The sequence below is a fragment of the Amphiura filiformis genome, chromosome 4 (assembly GCF_039555335.1).
Source record: "Amphiura filiformis chromosome 4, Afil_fr2py, whole genome shotgun sequence".
Lineage (NCBI taxonomy): Eukaryota > Metazoa > Echinodermata > Ophiuroidea > Amphilepidida > Amphiuridae > Amphiura > Amphiura filiformis.
This window is the reverse complement of record NC_092631.1, coordinates 12,841,939-12,863,518: the sequence shown is the minus strand read 5'-3', so window position 1 is coordinate 12,863,518 and position 21,580 is coordinate 12,841,939. Positions and strand designations below refer to the sequence as shown.

Sequence of the window (21,580 nt, the reverse complement as noted above, 5' to 3'; positions counted from 1 at the left end):
ATGGCAAGGGGTTTCTAGAGAAGCTAACACTACACTCTAAATAGGAAATTACATTTATCAAAATAAATTGTTTTCTATTTTAGTGTGGATCCAGAATTCACCCGATTCAAACCAGACCCTTTATCGTTAGTTTGGTACGATGGTCGAGTTGAATGGCTGAGTCCAGGTATTCTCTCAAGTTACTGTAAGATATCTGTACGTCATTTTCCATTTGATACTCAAGTGTGTGAGATGAACTACGCATCATGGTCTTATACTGATCTTCAAGTTAAGTTGCTTCCCGAGGTAGGCCGATTGGCAGCACAAGACAGGTAGGTTCAAATACATGTAGTTATAGAAAAGGGGCAAGGAGCCCCTTTTCCACCAAAATTCACCCGATCATGGACCAAAATAGTGTAAAATACAATTTTGTTGCGCGCTACGCGCGCACATCGTCACAGTAAAGCCTTATTTGGAAGCTCGAAGAGTACAGTCTCTCTAAAAACAAAACCAGTATTATGTATTGTAAGATGCAACTGCCATTTTTTTCGTCTGTGCCCCCCAAAATTTATTTTCCCCCTCTGACCAAGAAAGCTAGCTACGCCCCAACTTGTAGATGAAATTCTACGGTATTTTAGTTCTAAACATTCATTGCATGATGCAGTCATGTCTACAGTAGAATTCACCTCGACCTTTGCAGGACTTAAACCCCATTAAAAGCTATTAAGTAGTAGATAAAGGGTGAGAAACAGACCATTACCATAGATAATCGGTGTCTTGTTGAGGTATGGAGAGCATGTTAGTCGCCTCCGAGCGAGACCCTTCATGTCTCACCATTCAACAAGACACCGATTATCTATGGTAATGGTCTGTTTTGAACCGTTTATCTTACATTTACGGTGAGCCAAAATAAACGAATTTGTTGTTATGGTTTATTCATTTTCCAAAATACAAACTGGAAAAGCTGATATGATTATCTTGTGTAAGTTTAGGGTTTTCCAAAAATAAAAACACACCGAGACAGTGTAATATTCTTTCTGTGTGTCCTGCGTTCGAGTCTACGAGTCTTATCAAGTATCAATTGCAAGTGATTTAATCAAATCAATACAGCATTGATTTTAACGGGAGATTCTATTCAATTCATTTGTGGCCCTGTCCCACTCGATAGCCTTATTTAATTCTTATTATTAATTCTTTATACATATTCGTAATATTAATAATGAATATGTAAATAGTTCAAAGGTCAAATTACCAAAGTGGGTGTGTTTTACCTAGACATGACGGTAACTCATTTAACACCATAGAATTTATATTTATCTTTAATATACTTATAGAACAAATGTCCTGAACCAAATCAACGCATATTCCTTGGTACCCTCCTCGACCTATTTTGGTTGGGGTTAGGCCTCAGATTGTTGTAGTTTTTCTACATCTAGTCTTGTGGCCTGTAATGTACTGCATTTTAGGTGCAAAATATCCTTGGTTGAACTTAATTTGTAAGACCTCATGGCTCTTGTTTTGTAACCTACTTTGTCGGAATCTGCGTTTGTTGGGAGAGGGGGGACAAAGGTAGATTGACATCCTCGTCCTAATTATACAGGCTTTAAGAGACATAATACAAACTAATTTGCATTATTCAATAAAGGTGTTTTTGGTGTCATTCAATACACACAAGTATTGTTTACCATCTTCATTTAAATCTAATATGCATAAACTTGCATAATAATTTATGCTGATCGTGTAAAATATATTAAACTTTGATGCATTTTAAGTTTGTTGAAATGTCCAAAAAGTCAAATAATGTGGCCAGTGTTTCTAAATATGAACATGTACTTCTCCTGTTCAAAATTTATTGACCTGACCAAGATTATCTTGACCTGTCCAGATTATCTTGACCTGTCCAGATTATCTTGACCTGTCCAGATTATCTTGACCTGTCCAGATTATCTTGACCTGTCCAGATTATCTTGACCTGTCCAGATTATCTTGACCTGTCCACATTACTTAATATAATCAACAGTTGACCAGATTTTGAACAAAAGAAATACAATAGATAATGGAACAAAAGAAGAGGGCTAGACGTATATACCAAGATAACACTCATTGAAAACAGCTCAACTGATTAAATCATATCTTCTCTGGTTAAATACACACAACATATGTTTCTGCTTTACACGTACAATGGAGCAATGCGCTGGGATTATAGTTTCAGTTGGGTGAACGATTATAAAGCGAGCGCTAGAGAACAATTCTGTGTGGTCTTTGTATACAAAATGAGACAATACGTGCTTATTGTTAACCAGCGTTCTTGAAAATGAGAAGCATGGTGGTTTGCAGACTTAACACGGTTTGGAAATAATTTCTTCATATTTTTGGTGTTATCTGTCGTTTACATATCCTTCCTAAAACACCAAAGTACGCATATTTCCAAACATCTAAATTAGCTAAAAATTTAGGACATGTTACAAAACTATATTTTCTAGAATTTTAGAAGAGTACTTTTAATATTGGCCGGTTATTTTTCACACAGCGACGTTAACTAGGCAATGTACTATTACCTATAACATACACTAAAACACCAAAGTACGCATATTTCCAAACATCTAAATTAGCTAAAAATTTAGGACATGTTACAAAACTATATTTTCTAGAACTTTAGAAGAGTACTTTTAATATTGGCCGGTTATTTTTCACACAGCGACGTTTACTAGGCAAATCCCCATACTTTTAACGTAGGCTATTTGTAGAGGTCACGCGTCAATGGTAAGAGCACTGTGTATTGTGTATAGGAAAACGGACAGTGACTGCAGTATGGTGCTAAAATGGGTCAAACTAGCAGCTGTTTGGCATTGTAGTTCCCGGCACTTGAAAACAGTCATGTTTAAAGGGTTCACTCCTACCAATGCACTGTATTTCGAATGCATAATAACAAATAACATACCACTTGCAGATATACCATACATACTATGTAAGGTAATAAACATCTCAAAAAAAGTAACTAACCCCCCTTAAATAATGGCCATTATTCAAAAAGGGGCTATTGTTTTGCAAATCTATAAAATGCGCTGGAAGCAGAATTTATTTCTGCGCATTTTGACACCTCATTTGATACGATAGCCCAGAAAACAATAAAACACCGGTCAAGTTAATGTAGTGAGGTACAGATTTGAAAGTTGCACTTACATACAAATTTTTACAATACAAAAACACTCAGATATCATTACACAGATTTTCTTCCATTATACTAAATGTAAAATCAATAGAATTTACTGCAACTTTTAAATCTTTGGCTTCATTGATTTAAATGTACGCCGTGACGTCAATATTTAGTCAATTGCTACAAATGAGGTGTCAAAATGTGCAGAAATAAATTCTGCTTCCAACGCATTTTACAGATTTGTAATACAATTACCCGTTTTTGAATAATGGTCATTTTTTGAGATGTTTATTATGAAAGCACAATGCTTGCATTTGATTGATTTGTATCGTAATGAATTGATTGATAAAAGATTATTCCATATCAGACATTTCCTTAATTATTAACGTGTAGTGGAAGTTGGTATCCGATGCACATGTATCATAAAATTCAACTGTACTGCTCCGGGGTACTGCTGCCATTGGTAATATATAGTGTTGAATGTTCTTTGTTCATTTCGTGTGACTATTTGTTTGTTTGTTTGTTTGTTTGTTTAAACGGTCGCCCGTTTGTGTCACATACCTTCATTGCTATGTCATATTAAAGTCATTTTATAAAGAATGATTTTAAACTCTTGATCTCAATATAAAAGTACCACCTCCCCGTCCGTAAAGAAATTCCACTATGTTGCTTGCTTCTATCAAATAATGCCGACAACAAACTTAATATTAAATTTCATATTCATAAGTGGTAGATCCTAAATTAGAAGAATTTGTTAACTTCAACACTACTTAACACTACTGAATCTAAGTGTGCAGTCCAGCGTCTCTGTTCAAGTTCGGTCCTTTGTTCCTGATGTGGATGGCTTCTAGGACTCTTCTGGAAAATTATTTGGGTTCTTTTTCCAACACCTTTACGTTTTCCCAGTCTATTTGATGGAAATTATTACTCCTGGAGATATGCTCATGTACAGCAGATTTGGAACCGGCAGCCTTTGATTTATGGTCAGATAACCGCCCAGCAAACACAAAACGTTTTCGACATCATTCGCAAAAGGTTATAAAGGTTGTCAGAAAACGTTTAAATGTCGGGTTATATAAAGGGTACATTAAGGTTATTAATTATTTTAAACTGTTGTGATTTGGTAGTTCACAGCATCTTACGAATGGTAGTGAGCTTTGGAAAAAACTGTATTGCTCAATTCATAGCGAGTGTGTAGAAGAATTAAAATATCACATATACTTTTATAGGTGCTGCGGCTCTTGAGTTACGTTGTAAAGAGGGCTGAAACAACACTTTTGTAAAACGTACATAACTCATTAACATCAATAAATTAAGCAAGTTTGCAAACTATATGATTTGCAGAATGAACTTTTGCAAAACATCAAGGTGTTATTTTTCAATAATATATTGATCTAGATAATGAAAACTTTTTGTAAGGGGTTTTGCAACAAAATAAATTTACCCCTTTTCTAGAAACCACCTTTGCAATCAAATTTGAGCCCATTTGTTTGCACTACATTATGTAACTTGACTAATGCTTTGAAAATCAAAAAGAAAAATTGAAATATCTCATTTACTTTTTTAATTGTGAATTTTTAATTAAATTCTGGAAAATGGCATTTTTTGGGTATTTCCGAAGCTACACCTTTTGTTAATTAAAATGATGTTTTCAAACATAGTGACCCAAAAACAGTTCCTTTTGGTTTTAATAGGTAAGGAACATTCCAGGCTACCATTATGCATCAAAAAATTTAAAACAAAACAATTCTATATTCATTTTAAGTTCAGATTTCCGGAAATTCCCTAAGATTTCCCAAACGGGAAATATGCGATAACTCGGAAGGAAGGTAGTATGAAGGTCAAACAACCACCAAAATGTGTATTTTTACCCACACTATAATATTATGCCAATAACTCAATTTGGCCAAAAGTGGATGTAAGGGGTTTTGAAACAAAGCTCTTCATATGTATTGTATGATGCAACTGCCATTTTTTTATTTTTTCCCCTCTGACCAAGAAAGCTAGCTACGCCCCTGCTTGTAGATGAAATTCTACGGTATTTTAGTTGTAAACATTCATTGTGCTAAAATGGGTCAAACTAGCAGCTGTTTGGCATTGTAGTTCCCGGCACTTGAAAACAGTCATGTTTAAAGGGTTCACTCCTACCAATGCACTGTATTTCGAATAATAACAAATAACATACCACTTGCAGATATATCATACATACTATGAAAGGTAATATTATGAAAGCACAATGCTTGCATTTGATTGATTTGTATCGTAATGAATTGATTGATACAAGATTATTCCTTCTTCACTCATACCTCCCGACACTGAGATCCCCCACCGGGGCCCCCCTCACACAAACAAAGAAACATACCAAAACACAATAAATTAGCATTAATTGTCGGTACTGTTATTGATCAGAGCACTACTGTAATGCTCCATGATTACCATTATGTTAAACATAATGAATCCATTGTCTTAAATTACCACATAGATCAGTAGATTTGAATCTATTACAATAGGACAGCCTACACAGAATACGAACGCAGCAACTAGGGAGCTACGAAAACTCGAAAAACTTGAACTTTTTATTATTATTAATATTTCGAATTATTGATAAAGAACAAGAAAATTTGAGAACGTAGATTGGCCCAGCCTAGTCACCCCATGCCAATCTGGTGTTCGATTCTCCCTCCCGCCAAAATTTCACGTGCCAAAAGACCTTCCCATCCAGAATACTAACCAGCTTGACCACAGCAAAAAAAATATATATAAAAATTGTGTGTTGTAGGCTCCAGCTACCGACGTGAAGTGATCTAGCCCCGGAACAACCCTTCACAATCTCATTCCCGATGACGTAATCGTGAAGAAGTTTAATTTATTCTAATTCAACGAGGGCAGTATCAACCGAATAAATTTCCAATTCTTCACTCATACCTCCCGACACTGAGATCCCCCACCGGGGCCCCCCTCACACAAACAAAGAAACAATAAATTAGCATTAATTGTCGGTACTGTTATTGATCAGAGCACTACTGTAATGCTCCATGAAGGAAAAAAGTCAGGGAATCAGAGGCCAAGTGATTTTGTCACCGCCAACCTGCTTTCAAGCAAAACTTTCCCATAGCCATCTTTGGCTGACTCGGACTTCCACCTTCCATACCTTTTAAACCTTCAATCATTAACCCGAGTATTTTGCCTCAGAGGCGCTGCCTGAACGTAGACTATGGACACAATACACTGAAGCATCCCCAACAATAGGTTTTAGGGCATTTAAAATGATGTCTCTAACACGAATAAATAAAATATAGGCCGGTTAGCATCTCATAACCCAATTTTATAGCCGAAATATTTCTGAAAATAAAACAATCTGAATCAACAACTTGAATTGGGCTATTATAAACTCTAAATACTTTTTAAGCAAAGCAACAGGTCATGTTTTTGAGCCTATGTTTGCAATTACCACATGATTACCATCTCTGAAAACATCAGATTTACTCTTCGGAATAAATATTGAATGATGTGACTGTTTGAAATCAAGACGATCAAACTTAATGGGCGACAGTTCGTCAAAACGTGGAAAACAAGCGTATAAGCTCGTATACGACTAAACACATACATACTGTTTTGATATTGCGAGTTTTTTACGGAAAGATTTGCTGAATCTCACAATAATACTCATACATTTGAATCAATATTCCCGGTGAAATAGGCTCTTTTTTGACTTTTGAAGACAAAAGCTTGCGTTTAAACCCTTCAACTAAGCTCAAGGAGTGCTACGCAGATCAGCTACCAGCCAATTTACGATCCCAGGCAATACTGCTGACTGCTGTAAGGTTAGGTACTGGTGATTTGGGCTGCTCAAGCTGATAAAATAAGGAGAAAGACTGATAATAAGGATCAGCCTGTATTTTACCCTAATTAAATTTACTTGCCCATGCTCACATTTATTAAAAGCGCTACTACATGTATATTGGGCATTAGTAGATAAAGCTTTAGAGTTCAAGACTACAGAGGGCAACTCTGCTACCAGTTTTTTAAGTTCTTCATGCTGGTTCTCAACTTCTCAACAGGCCTATTTGTCCATCTTCCGCTCCCAAATATTACCTGAAAACAAACAAAAACAAGAATCAGAATCTATATAATCTGAATAAACTCTTATATACACTACGGATACCTGTTATAAGCATAACCTTTCTGATCGCATCAACACAATGATTCCCAACTGCTTGGGCTTACCTCTTTTTGATACTAGGCAAAAAGGGTAAAACAAAATGTAACCAATAGAGATTGGATAAGATCTGCTGTCTGACAGCATTTATACTTTGCTAGATACCATCAGTCACAAAACCACTATCCAAACAGTTTGGAAAAATAAAAATTTGCTGTCTGACAGCTTCTACAGCACAGGTATTAGAGCTTTATTTGAAAAGATAATAGTGAACGGCATTCCAGGGGCATCCCAACTGATGACTTTTCACAACGCAATACTAGCAAATAACCACCATCCAAAACAGATTGTATACAAATCATGCTGTCTGACAGCATTACTGACTGCAAAAATACCATGATATGAACAGTCGTCCAAAATGAGTGGATATATCTGCTGTCTGACAGCATCTACTCACCGAAACAACATCTGCTGTCTGAGAACATTATTTATCGTGTCAATATAATATGTACACTACAAAGCAAAGCGGCCTATAGAATGAAGACCCATTATATGATCAAAATGTCGGATTGGATACAAAATCTGAAATTGCCCAATCATCAGAATCAACAATACGACTTATAAATCAACCGTCATGCATTCTCTGCTCTAGGTATCCGCTCTAATTCCAAAGATTAAGGAAATTTTGTGTCTGACACAAGTCCCGCATATTCTGCAACACATGTTTCATACTACCTTGTTTAGCTAATTTAGCATGTTTAGTTTAGCTACTGCTTGATTGTCAGTAAACCACTTAATCCTATGATTGGAAAGTTTACCAACCATAGATTGCATCACTAGATCAACTGCCCTTGGTCTCTCCATGTAGGGCTTTCAATAATAGCAAAGCTATAGGCCTACTCATATCTTTGAATTTTACTACTTTCTTATGAATGAATTGGTTCACAAATCTTAGATCGAGAATTAATCTCTTCCCATTCCGACTAGATAGGAACTGCTATTAGGGTTAATAACATGTGGCGCTATATGACAAACTTCAACTCCCAGGCTTCAACTGTGCCTAATTTGACGAAATCAGGAATAGGCCTAGTTACAAATTGCCTAAATCTCTAAAACAGATTTGTTATTTCTTGAAACTTGAATTGGCGGCCAATCATAAATGGGGTAACATAACCATATTTTACCATGTCCAGAATGAAATCAAGAGCGCCAATTTTATGCCAAAATTCTTGGCGAGATTTTAGTCTACCAGAAACTAATATCGCATGTACCATCAGATTCTTCGTATTTTGCTGGATCAAATCAGGATGATTCACCCTTAGCATTATCTATATTCATGATATATACAAGATCACCGTACTTAACTTTTATTTACTTTAGCGGCTATCTCCAGTCTGGGTTGCATTCTGGTAGCGCTGATCTTCGTATTGATTGATACTGCGTGCTGGACAGGTTTCCTTCCAATGGCCGAACTTGCCGCAGAAAAAACAGGCTCCCCTAGCTTGCTTGAAGCCGTGGCCATACTCTGAGTTGCCAAGAAAAAGTGTATCAGGATTAGCCCTAATAGGGTTGAAACCAGTAGTATACTGTATGTCTGTCTTGAAGCGTTCTGGGGACTTTCTCGCTTGCTGCTTCTGTTTGATTTTCCTCCCTGCTCTTGCTTCTGCTCGCATGATCCTCTTCTCGTCGTCTTCATCTTCAGCCAGCTCATTGGTCTCATATTCAGCGACGGTTGTCCAACCATGTTCGCTCTGTTCAGCCAATTTGATCAACTTTTGTCTATCTTTTAGTAGACCCACGGCTTTTCTTAATGATTGGTTTGCATCAAACGGTTTCTCTATAGCTTCTTCTAATAACTCCACAATGGATCTGGTAAAGAACAAAAAAATACCAAAACATGGTAAAGGCTCATTAATTTTATTATATAATGATCATGATCACACAGACATCGATCCTTTATAATCGCGATTCCTCCATCGTTTCGTTTCGTTTCGTTTCGTATTGGAATTTCCTCCTTTTGTGTAGGAGCACCTCTTCCTTTTTGAAGAGTAAGTTCAGTTCACAAACATCCACTAGTCACTTGACAGTCACAAATACAGAAGAATTGTTCCTTCTTCCTTTACATTTAGTCACAAATCACAGTCACAAAAAATCTAATATATATATAAAGTTAAGGTTGTCGGCAGCGGCGAGGGGAATAGGGTCAGGCAGGGGGCAGGGAGTAGATGTCCAGTAAGATGTCCGGCTCTTGGTTCTCAGGTGAATCGGGATCTGTAACAAGCACAAAAATATAACAAGCACTTGTTAAGGATCATGCATAGATCTCTGTTCTGTTCATATTAATGTCAAAAGCAGGAAGCAGCATGAGGCAACAGCACAGCAGCAATCAAATATGAGTTAAGGTGCAGCAGAAGCTTTATAAATCAGGTTACTGGGTGCTTGCAAACTCAAATCATCCACTCGCAAGAACAGTAGATAGTGCACTCAAATGTCTAGGGTGGTGCTAGTTCAGGTCCAATTGCCCAAATTGCAGTTAGGGTTCACAGCAAATCAAAGGCATGCAAATAGGTGTACACTTCAAATCCATCCACTCTCAGTGCAGTAATATAAGCAGTGCAATCAAAACATCTAGAATTGGTGGTGCTAGTGCAAGTCCAATTGCACAAAAGGCATCTAGCATCCAAAGCAAATCAAATACACTAAAAACACGCAAATGTACTGGCATGCAAATAAAAGGAGAGTCAACTGACATCTCTAAAACAAAATTGGCATGCTCCAAATCAAAACAAATGTTAATGCATGCAAAGGGTTAACTCATAAAACATGCATGGTTAATCAGAACATCTCATGGTGCTGAATGTCTAGCAGCGTGCACAGTAAATAATTGCACACAAATTCCTTCTTGAGTGCATGTTTTCACACATCCAATAGTGATGCACATGAGTACGGCGGCAGTTACATCGATCCATCTCGTATGGTAGGCTGCTGTTGCATTAAGGTGTTCCACCTCTTGATGTGCATCATGTAGCATGCTTTTGTCGCGGTCCTCTCCATTGTGATCAGCTTGTCCATTGGCAGGCTGTCTGTCCCCAGGAAGTTGGAGTGCTGGGGATTTAGAAGCATCATTGCACAGTCTCTTTCAGACCTGAGTGCCTCCACTACATTCCCATGTGTGACTGTTCCCTGGTGATATTCAGCATCTCCTTGACGGCTGTGTCTCTTTCGTGTTTTAGAGCGGAGCAGGATGCCAGGAAATGGTCCCTGTTCTCCGGAGCTGCATTGCACGCTTTGCAAGTTGGGTTGACCTTATTCTGGTTGAACCTGGCGATGTTACCCTGCAGCTTGTATGTCCCCACTAGCAGCTTTGCCCTGATGTTTGCTCTCTTGGAGATCTTCACATTGCCTTGTGCAGTCGTCCACACTGGGTGAGGTTGATCCACCTGGAACATTTTTGGATCAATATACTTCAGAGATGAGAAATTTTCCACATCTTGTCTTATATGCTCCGTCCAGTGTCTGTTGATACTTTCCTTCACCATCGCTTTCCATCTTCCCTTAGATGGCGGCTGTAGGAGAAGATCACTTAGGGGAGGAAGACTGTAAAGAGCTAGAAGTATATTGGTCTCCCGTGTCCATGAGTTGGGCATGTCTGTCAGGTACTGCCTCTCTATGATACGGTGTGTGTAACTTTCCTGATCTTTGATGGCGTTCCACAGGAGAGACAGTCTGGCTTGGTGTATTCTTGCTTCAGCAGGTAGGGTTCCTAGAAGAATCAGGACTCCAGTGTTGGCAGTTCTGTCTGGAAGGCCCTGGAGAATCTTCAGGGTACGAATGTGGAATCTGGTGATGGGCTCGGTTTGCCTGGAGGCATTACACCATGTCTCTGCGCCATATACCAGCCTGGGCATCACATATGTGTTGATGCACTGATGCATGATAAACTCGCAAATTTTAGACGGCATAAATATTTCACTAGCAATCGAAGCTAACGACCTATGCTGAAAATTATCACAATGTATCACAACGAATATAATGACACCCACTAATTTTGATGAGCAAAAACATCAAAGCTTATTAACTCTAATACACATCAGGCTGAGCTGGGTTGAATCAAATTTCGCGCCACATTTCCTGACAAAGGAACTCGAGAGAAAAATTGCTCCGTGCGCACACGCCCACTCTCAGATTGTAAGCATAAAAACATTACGATACGGAACTAAGACTTTGTATTAAATCTACACAATTAAATTCGACCTTTATTTATTTAGACCCCAACTTATTGATCGAGCAGAAACTCTTTATTACATGTATTATGGAATTGAACCGGGGTGGGGTAATTTCGCGCCAAAAATTCAAACAAAGAATTCAACCCGAAAACTACAATAAAAACTCCTCAACAGCCCAATTTTACGGAACCCGGCTCACTCATACTCAAGTAAAATCTACAACCCTATTGATCATGTATTATATAAGTAAATGAACACTTAACTGATTGAATTCAAACTGTCTCTTGTTGCCTTCCCTCTTCCAGTTGACTTCCTTCTTCGCCGAAACTTGGCCCACTTTCTTCTGTAACACCTCCATGTTTCTCTCGTTTTCTTCTTGAAACTGTCTCTTGGTTTCCTCTAATGAATCTATGAACCTGGACGCTAACTCATCCTGGGAAGACTTAACAGACCTTAAAATAGATTGAAAATCTTCTTTGGTTGCTGCCTCGGTAGACATATCGGCGGAATATAAAAATTGTGTGTTGTAGGCTCCAGCTACCGACGTGAAGTGATCTAGCCCCGGAACAACCCTTCACAATCTCATTCCCGATGACGTAATCGTGAAGAAGTTTAATTTATTCTAATTCAACGAGGGCAGTATCAACCAAATAAATTTCCAAATATCAGACATTTCCTTAATTATTAACGTGTAGTGGAAGTAGGTATGCACATGTATCATAAATTTCAACTGTACTGCTCCGGGGTACTGCTGTCATTGGTAATATAGTATTGAATGTTCTTGTTCAATTCGTGTGACTATTTATTTGTTGTTTGTTTGTTTGTTTAAAAGGTCGCTCCGTTTGTGTCACACACCTTCATTGCTATGTCATATTAAAGTCATGTTATAAAGAATGATTTTAAACTCTTGATCTCAATACAAAAGTACCAGCTCCGCGTCCGTAAAGAAACTCCACTATGTTGCTTGCTTCTATCAAATAATGCCGACAACAAACTTAATATTAAATTTCATATTCATACGTTGTGGAATATCCTAAATTAGAAGAATTTGTTAACTTCAACACTACTTAATACTACTGAATCTAAGTCCAGTCCAGCGTCTCTGTTCAAGTTAGGTCCTTTGTTCCTGATGTGGATGGCTTCTAGGACTCTTCTGGAAAATTCTTTGGGTTCTTTTTCCAACACCTTAACGTTTTCTCAGTCTATTTGATGGAAATTATTACTCCTGGAGATATGCTCATGTACAGCAGATTTGGAACCGGCAGCCTTTGATTTATGTTCAGATAGCCGTTTTTCCAACTTTCTACCTGTTTCACCAATGTACATAGCATCACAAACTAAACGGGAGATTTCATAGACGGCCCCTGACTGTTTACATTTGTCTATTTTATCTTCCGGTGGCGGAGTGTGCGGTGGGGTTTAAAAGCCGTTGGAACACCTGCTATTCTAAACGCTCTGTGAAGCTTCCTTCCAGGTAAGGTAAAGTTATTGTGAAACCTTTGGAAGTTTTGCTATCTGATTCGTCCTGTGGAGTTGGTTTTACGCTTTTCCTGGGCTCTGAAAAAGGTCCAGTCGTGATAACCACAGTCAAGGAGCGCTCCCTTTTACGTGTTCGATTTCCTCAGCTCTATTACTCCTTTATAACAAAATCTTGACCACACTTAACTGTGCTTATTGTGTTCTAATGGATGGTGTGACGCGAAAATTAGATACTAGTGAGTGTGAGTTGGTATTCTAAAGATCTTGACCTTCACACTGCCACCACCAGCCCGCACGAACAGATGTCTAAGAAAGGAAGTTCCCCCATCTTCCTCTTCCTCTCTGGTGAACTTAATGTTGTCGTCTTGCGAATATATGTGATCAGTGAATTCATCCACATGCGAAATTTATATGACGCAGAATGTGTCATCAACATAACGAACCCACATGCGCACTGGATGAGGAGCGGATGACAACGCTCGCTTTTCAAAATACTCCATACACGCGTTAGCCACCAGGGGATTACAATTAAGGGCTGCCCATTGCGCATCCATCCCTCTGTTGGTAGTATTTCTCTCTAAACACAAAATATGTGGTGCTCAAACAAAAATTCATCAGGTTAATGACGTCATCCACTTCAAGATCTGCTGCTGTCCCTGATTTCCAGGTTTCGTTACTTTCCAATAAACTGCGAACAACGACAAGGGGTTCTTCCACCTGGATAGAAGTGCATAATGCCGACACGTCAAAGGACACTATGGACTCATCAGGTTCTACTTTAAAGTCTTTGATCTTGTTAACAAACGCTTGAGTATTACACTCTAAAAATACCTATTCAAAAATGAATAGAATCTATTCAAATTTGAATAGGTAAACATGTACGCCGGGCACTTAAGAGAATCTATTCAAAATGAATAGAAAATTCTATTCAAATAAATGATCCCAAATTCTATTCAAAAATGAAGAGGTCACTTGTCAGAAAATGAATAGTTTACTAGTTACTGTTGATTAGAATCTATTCAATTTATTTGAATCTATTTGACTCTAGTCAAAAGGGAACGAATTTGGGGAAATATGCCTGGAGATGCATCATCTCTTGTCCGCTTCGCGCTAAGAGAAGAACACTACGACTCATCACCGTGGTGTTGAATAGCCATCAAGTGTGTTTGATAACATAAAATTACTGTTTTGAAAGGGGATAGCAGAAAAGGTATTTGCTTGAAAATATAAAATCTATGGTGTTAAATAGCGACATGCCCTGTTTTCTTCATCCGTGGTTTTGTTTCCTATTATTTCAACTGAGTATAATATTTAGGATTTAGAGAAGATCCTCCAAACACTTTCTTACCAGTGCCTATGTCCCCACCGTACTGTACAAATGTGTAATGGCGGCCGACTAAGAAGCGAAAGACCCCGGATACAGCAGCGTGCGTACTTTTGACCAATGAAATCCCTCATTATTGTTGACGTCATTTTGATGAGTGTGTCGATTCAAAGTTTTCTGCGATGTTGATACTAAATCGCATCAAACGGTATGATTCGATTTAAAAATGATAAGGGATCTATTCAAATTGACGAGTTTCTATTTAAAAAAAATGAATAGACTTTCTATTCAAAAAAATGAATAGGCCGTTATTAGAGTGTAGTGATGTGATATTCAGTTTTTCCTATCAAAGGTGATATAATATCCGCAACAAAGATTATAAGTCACAGCACCGATGCTTGAAAACCATCTTTAGAACCATATAAATCTGGGAACATCAGCTACGATAGGATATAAGTTCCCATATGTCTTGCTAGTTATCGCACCCGCTTCTTTGAGTTATTTCAGCAACTTTTGTTTTGAAATTTCTGAATGGGGTCTTTTTCAAAATGTCATAGACGCTTACTTTCATCTTGCAGTAGAGCTAAAGCTTTCTATTCGTACACTGAATTGTCTATCACAACAGTTGGTTTTCCCTTATTAGCTTATCAGGGAAAACAAAACGTTTTCGACATCATTCGCAAAAGGTTATAAAAGGTTGTCAGAAAACGTTTAAATGTCGGGTTATATAAAGAGTATATTAAGAGTATAAAACGTTTTCATAACATTAAATAACATTTGTTGGTAATTTACTACACAGCAAAACACAAATGTTTTACAGAAAACATTTAAATGTCGGGTTATATAAAGGGTATAAAAACATTATAATAACATTCCAAAAACATTTTTGAAAACTTGGTACAAATCATTCTAAACAGAATGTTATTTGGGGTTGAAAAAATATTTTGCAAAAAATGTTTGCCCAAAATATTTACAAAAACGTTTTTAAAATGTTTTCACCACCTTTATATAACCCGACATTTAAATGTTATTAAAACGTTTTGTAAAAAATTTTTTTTGCAAAAATAGTTTACAATGATATTTCGAAAACATTTTAAACACATTGCTGTAATGTGTTTTCATACAAAACGTTTTAAAACGATTTCATGACCTTTATATAACCCGACATTTTAATGTTATTAAAACGTTTTTACCTAAACCAAAACCCAAAATATAACTTATTTAAAACGTTTTAAAAACATTTTTGTGTTTGCTGGGTTATCAGGGAAAACGTAAAGATGCTGGAAAAGGAACCCAAAGAAAAAGGAAAAAGGGACCGAAATTGAACAGAGACACTGGACTGGACATAGATCTAGTTTGGGACAATCTTTTCATACCCAAGACCACCAGGTGGACGAGTAAAACACCTATGACGTCATCTACAAGTGTGGCGTCATCCAAGGTTGTCAAATCATATCAAATCATCAGAGCCATAGCATCCGGCTGAGGACGCAGTTGGTACTGTGAAAGCGCTTCTGATAAGCGATCAAATTTAAGCAGTGTTGAAGATTAATACAAATTCTTCCAAACTTGATATTGATTATATTGATTATAATAATTATTATTTGTCTACCCTTACTTGAATTTTGATTCAGATACGTGGAGAATGGAGTGTGGGATTTACGATCAGTCACAGTGAAAGACAGAAGTTTTTGGTATTCATGCTGTCCCAATAACTTTTCTGAAGTCGTCTACACATTAACATTTCGGAGACATCCAGAATTCTACGTTATTCACTTAGTTTTGCCTTGTGTATTCTTATCAGTTCTCGCATTGCTTGTATTTTATTTACCACCCGATTGCGGTGAGAAACTGACGCTGGCTATAACCAATTTACTTGCCTTGGTTGTATTTCAACAAGTAATAGCGGAACATCTACCTCCCAGTGGTGATGCGCCAATCATTGGTAAGTAGATGTGAATGAGAAAATAACTCGCCATGAATTGTCCGAATATAAACCAATATCATGAAGCCAGTGGCATAACTAGGTGGGGAAACGTGTCCCGGGCGCTACCACTAGGCGGGGGGGGGCGCCAAATCGGCCTCACTTAAAAAAACTTACATTTGGCATGCATGAGCTTGATTGTAATTTCATAATGTCTTATTATTAAAATAAACCCCCGCGTGTAAGATATTCTCGGGGGGGGGGGGATAGGGGCGCCAATTTTGTTTCTTGCCCCGGGCGCTACCAACCCTAGTTACGCTACAGTATGAAGCATTGAAACGAGTCATATAGTTTGTATGCTTCTTCAAATTAAAGGAAGTGTCCGGCAATCACAACATTATGTCTTATAATATGTTAGAAAAATAATTATCAAGCACGAATCACATATAATAATACTGAAGCATAAAACAAAAGTTGTTGAAAGTTGAGTAACAAGCAAACAAAACACACTGCTTGAATCAAGATTTTAATGTGTTATTTATGTTTCTGCTTGTTGGAATCATTTCGCTTTGTATTCTGTCGGTCCGTGTCACGTCACTTCCGGTTGATGATGTTCGAGTGAAAACAAGTCCCTGATTCGATTTTTGTTGATGATTTCTGTCATTGGTGTTATGTAAATTTCGATCGCAAATAGTCAGTGGAATCAAACAACCATTTCTAAGTCTTAAGAGTGAAAGAAACTTACTTGATTTACCGTTTATATACTGACAAACTTAAAATTAAATTCCATTGTCGAGTGTCGTTTTTTTCCGAAATTGAATGCCACTCCAGCAACATCGCTATGTAGCCTCCTTCACAGCCGGTTTCTGTTGTTCACAACAAACCGTGCACCACATGCAGTTTGGGCCCGAGACTAGAGATAGCCCGGATGTTCGACCGACAGAATAGACCAGTTTATAATTTTTAAAATTCGACCTAAGCCTTTTCAAATGCTTTGTAGACACAAAAGGTGTCACAATTATTAGGGATGAAATAAAAACACGGCCGGCTGTTGACCGCCCGTTCCGTCCGGTTTCTATTGTTCTAAACAATGGAAACAGGACGGAACCGGGCAGATTCGGTCGTCAACCGCTTTTCGACTTTTGATTTCATCCCTTAGACTATAAAGATATTGCATATATTGAAAACATACATTTACCCTATTGTTGATTTTAATGAAAATAATGATCAATACACCATTAGAGTTTTCGTTGTTGTTATTGCTAATGCTGTTGATGTCGATGTTGTGATAATCACATATTTTTAAAACCCTTAGATATAAACTGGCCTCAAAAAGAAACTTATAATTTTTCACAAGGTCATATCTTAAAATGCTGTCCATAAAAATGAACAAAAATTGCACAAAAGATTACTTCAATACTCTACTCTAAACACTGGTCGGTAAACAAACAGTTGTTAAACTGACACAACAGCAAAATGCACTGACATGGAACAGCTTCCCGGACCACATACACATCCCAATAATTGACACCCAACACAAGAAATCTGTGAGTAAATGGAATAGTGTGGAACAAGACCTGTTTCTTAAAGAAAGTGTGTGAAAAGCAGAAGTAGTCCCGTTCCACACTATTCCACTTACTCTTTTGAAATAATCACCTGTGTAAGGAACTTGTACGCATTCTCACATATTTCTTTTGCTGGGTTCCAATTATTCGCCAGTGAATGTGGTCCCAGAAGCTGTTTCGTGTCAGTGCATTTTACTGTTGTGTCAGTTGGACAACTGCTTGGTTACTGACATGTGTTTAGAGTAGAGTATTGAAGTAATCATGTGTGTAATATTTGTTCATTTTTATGGACAGGATTTTAAGATATCACCTTGTGAACAATTATAAGTTTCTTTTTGAGGCCAGTTTAGAATGACCCTTTATTATAACATGACCCTTTGTTAGGTGTATTTCCAATGACCTGTTTCTTTTTCTTCTTCCAGAGACCTACTTTTTAGTCATGATCATCATGGTGTGTATGTCTGTAGGTTGCACAGTTCTTGTTATTCACATGGCAGGCAAGACCCATCCAGTATCTCCATTTACGCTCAAACTAGTAGAATATCTTGAACGCGCACTTTGGGTCAATTCTACACGTCAACAGGAAAAAGATTTCAACGGTTTTAGTTCCTGTCCAACATATGACATGCCAGAAGATGAAACATCTATTTCGGGTCACTCACGGAAATACTCGGACCAGTTGCAACAGTACCAAAGCAAACAAACGAATGCTATAAACAATATTGAAAAGATTGTTAACAATCATGACAATGTACTACAAGTCAATTCAAGTTCTGGAGACTTTTTAGCTGAATGGAAAAGACTTGCACTTGTTTTAGATAGAGTCTTACTCGTAACATTTTTGATATTTGCTCTGATTACAACCCTTACATTCGCCATTCAATTATACGCAGAAACCAAGGAGTGTATGGAAGGCACTGCAGATAAGGATGCTATAGAATTAATAACGTCTGATTAGAGAAATTTTGTAGTTGAAAAATTGATTATAATGACGTGTGTTTGCAGGGAGAAGAGAGAAAAGGCAAAGCGTACAATTGCATTACGTAAAGCCAAACGCAATACCGTTGACTTACAAGTTATCAATATCTTACAGAACTACCTCTGCACCTCACGCTATCGAGTTAATCACGTTTATTATGTAAAGAGAAACAATTTGCGACCATTATTTTCGGATCAATATTTCAGATGGTTTGTTTCTGTGGGTTCTTATAATCGGCATACCTTCAAAGCTATGCACCAGGCACAAAAAGAAACTCGTCAGTTATATTCATCCTTGCTGTTCAATAACTTGATAATTTTGGATTATTCTGAAATATAAATTTTGTTAATTGGACTTTGCTTTCTCATTTGACACCCTGTTCGTGAAAAACGAACAAGAATTGACCAAGATATGCGCCTCCAAAGCCTCAAACCCCAAACTCAAAAGTTGCCTTTTCAACGATTTTCAATGGGAACGCATCGTTGTATTGCACACAAACACCACGGGCCAATCAATAAAGCACACGGTGTAACAGGCACAATTGAATCGTTGAAATTGCAACTTTTCATTTTGGGGTTTGAGAGTTTGGAGGCGCATATCTTGGTCAATTCTTGCTCAATGTTCACGAACAGGGTGTCAAATGAGAAAGAAAAGTCCAATTAACAAAATGTTTATTTCAGAATAATCCAAAATTGAACAGCAAGAATTATTGAACAGCAAGGATGAATATAACTGACGAGTTTCTTTTTGTGCCTGGTGTATGTACAAATTGTTGTGCAAGTAGCATCTCATTTGATCTGTGTTATATATACATCCGCCTCACTAAGGCCACAAAAACTGAAATATGAAGCCTAGGGCTCACAGCAAACGCTATTGTTAAGGGTATACGAGGTATTATTGTTGGTCGAAGCAGCCAAAAAACAAATCGATTTTCATTATCTGAATCAATATATTATTGAAAAATAACACTTTGGTGTTTTGCAAAAGTTCATTCTACAAATCATACACTTTGAAAACTTGCTTAATTTATTGTTGTTAATGAGTTATGTACGTTTTACAAAATTTTGAATTCTTCGACACGCTCGCTATGAATTGAGCAATGCAATTTTTGCTAAAGCTCACTACTATTCGCAAGATGCTGTGAACTACATTTTTTGCTGCTTGACCAACAATACATCGTATAACCTGAAAGGTTTGAAAAAGTCATGTTTCTGCCATGTTTATTCACTTTAATTCTTCAATTAACGGAAACCAGACTTGATATAATAATATTGAAGCATAAAACGATACCATCCTGCAATTTTGAATAAATTATTTTGTCATTTACCACTTTATCAATTCAAATAAAAACTAAATTAATTTACTCGGTTTTTTATATAGTGCTACCGGCTTATTCCAAATGGTCCTGCCTTTCAATTTATAGTCGGGACTAATAGCAACTGGTAAACTGTATAGCTGACATAATAACCATTTAATAAAACAGGCAATACCATTCAGCTTTTTATATATCTATTAATAACGTACTACTTCATATACACTACTTACATTTAAAGCTGCCCTTATTCAACGTTAATACAGGCGGAATTAAAGTGATTGGAATCCATCCGTTGATGTTTATTAAAACGCCTGTTTGTTTCCAAATGTAACATTTGATCCTTCCGAAATGACCAATACTTTAATAAAGAGCGGAATCAAAATGATTGGTACTCATCCGTTTTGATGTATATTAAAAAGCATGTCTTTTCCTGATGCAACCATGGATCCTCTTGAAACAAAATTACCAGTACTTACAACTGTATGACCTTTTTTATAATATCACAATATCTACAAACTCGTTTTACCCTTTTTGTTTATAAATTACTGGAAACTGATCGCTTCCAACCATTTGACGCACCCTGTAGAGTTTGATTGAATTAAAATGTAATTGCCCCTGCTCTTAAACGGAGGCGCACGTATTTACATCAGGCTCAAAATAGAAACAGAGTAAAATGCATCACAATTTGCTGAGTATTTCAGTTATTGACATCCCATTAAATAGATTGTGTCTCGTATTCTGGCTAATCAGGCTAATGAGAATGACGGAGCTAATGTGAAAAAAATTGAAGGTTCAATAAGTATCATAAGATAAGTATTCATGTAAAGTCTTCACAAAAAGTAACGTATAGCCGTTATAAATACGCCTATAATAGCTTCAGAACTATTAATCGTATTCATAATATTCTAACATAGAAATACATTTGGTTGTCCAGTAAACACAGCAAAATAGGTCACAACCAATAGGACTGACTGGACCATGGGTATTGGCCCGGTCCACACTATTACCTAGAAAACAAAGCATCTCATGTATTGGAAACTATTCCTAATTGAAATTGTTATAACAATTTGTGATGTTACCCAGGTGACAAAACACATGAGATATGTCAAACTATTCTTTGTTTAATATGTTTTTCCAAGCGAACAATTTCAGACAACTTTGATCGAAATCGGAGCAGTTTTTATTTTTAACCCCTGTGGTCAATGGTGGAGACCAAAATTTGACATTTGACCTTCATGCCTGTAACTCAAGAATTGTACGGGTCAAACTATACCTTATTGAATCCTAATAATGAGAGTAATACATTGGTATGGGTTGTACCTAGAATCGACCAATTTTGAAATTTGAACTCAGCCTACCCGTCCATTTTTGTTTTATACAAAATTAACATTTCCCCTCTATTTTTGTTTCTCCTTTTTTGATATTTTGTTGGGGTGTCAATAAAAAAACAAACATTCAAGAGTATTGGGAGCA

At 37.2% G+C, this 21,580-nt stretch overlaps 1 protein-coding gene across 1 annotated transcript in view; it reads left to right on the top strand.

Moving 5' to 3' along the window:
• Positions 1–20,817, top strand: part of LOC140150562 (neuronal acetylcholine receptor subunit alpha-10-like) — a 29,432-nt gene extending 8,615 nt beyond the window's left edge. The window contains exons 5-7 of the mRNA XM_072172596.1: positions 84–311; positions 15,959–16,269; positions 18,236–20,817. Of these exons, the coding sequence (XP_072028697.1) occupies positions 84–311; positions 15,959–16,269; positions 18,236–18,771 (1,075 nt within the window). The 3' untranslated portion in view covers positions 18,772–20,817. The remainder of the gene's footprint in view (positions 1–83; positions 312–15,958; positions 16,270–18,235) is intronic.
• Positions 20,818–21,580: the final 763 nt, after the last annotated feature.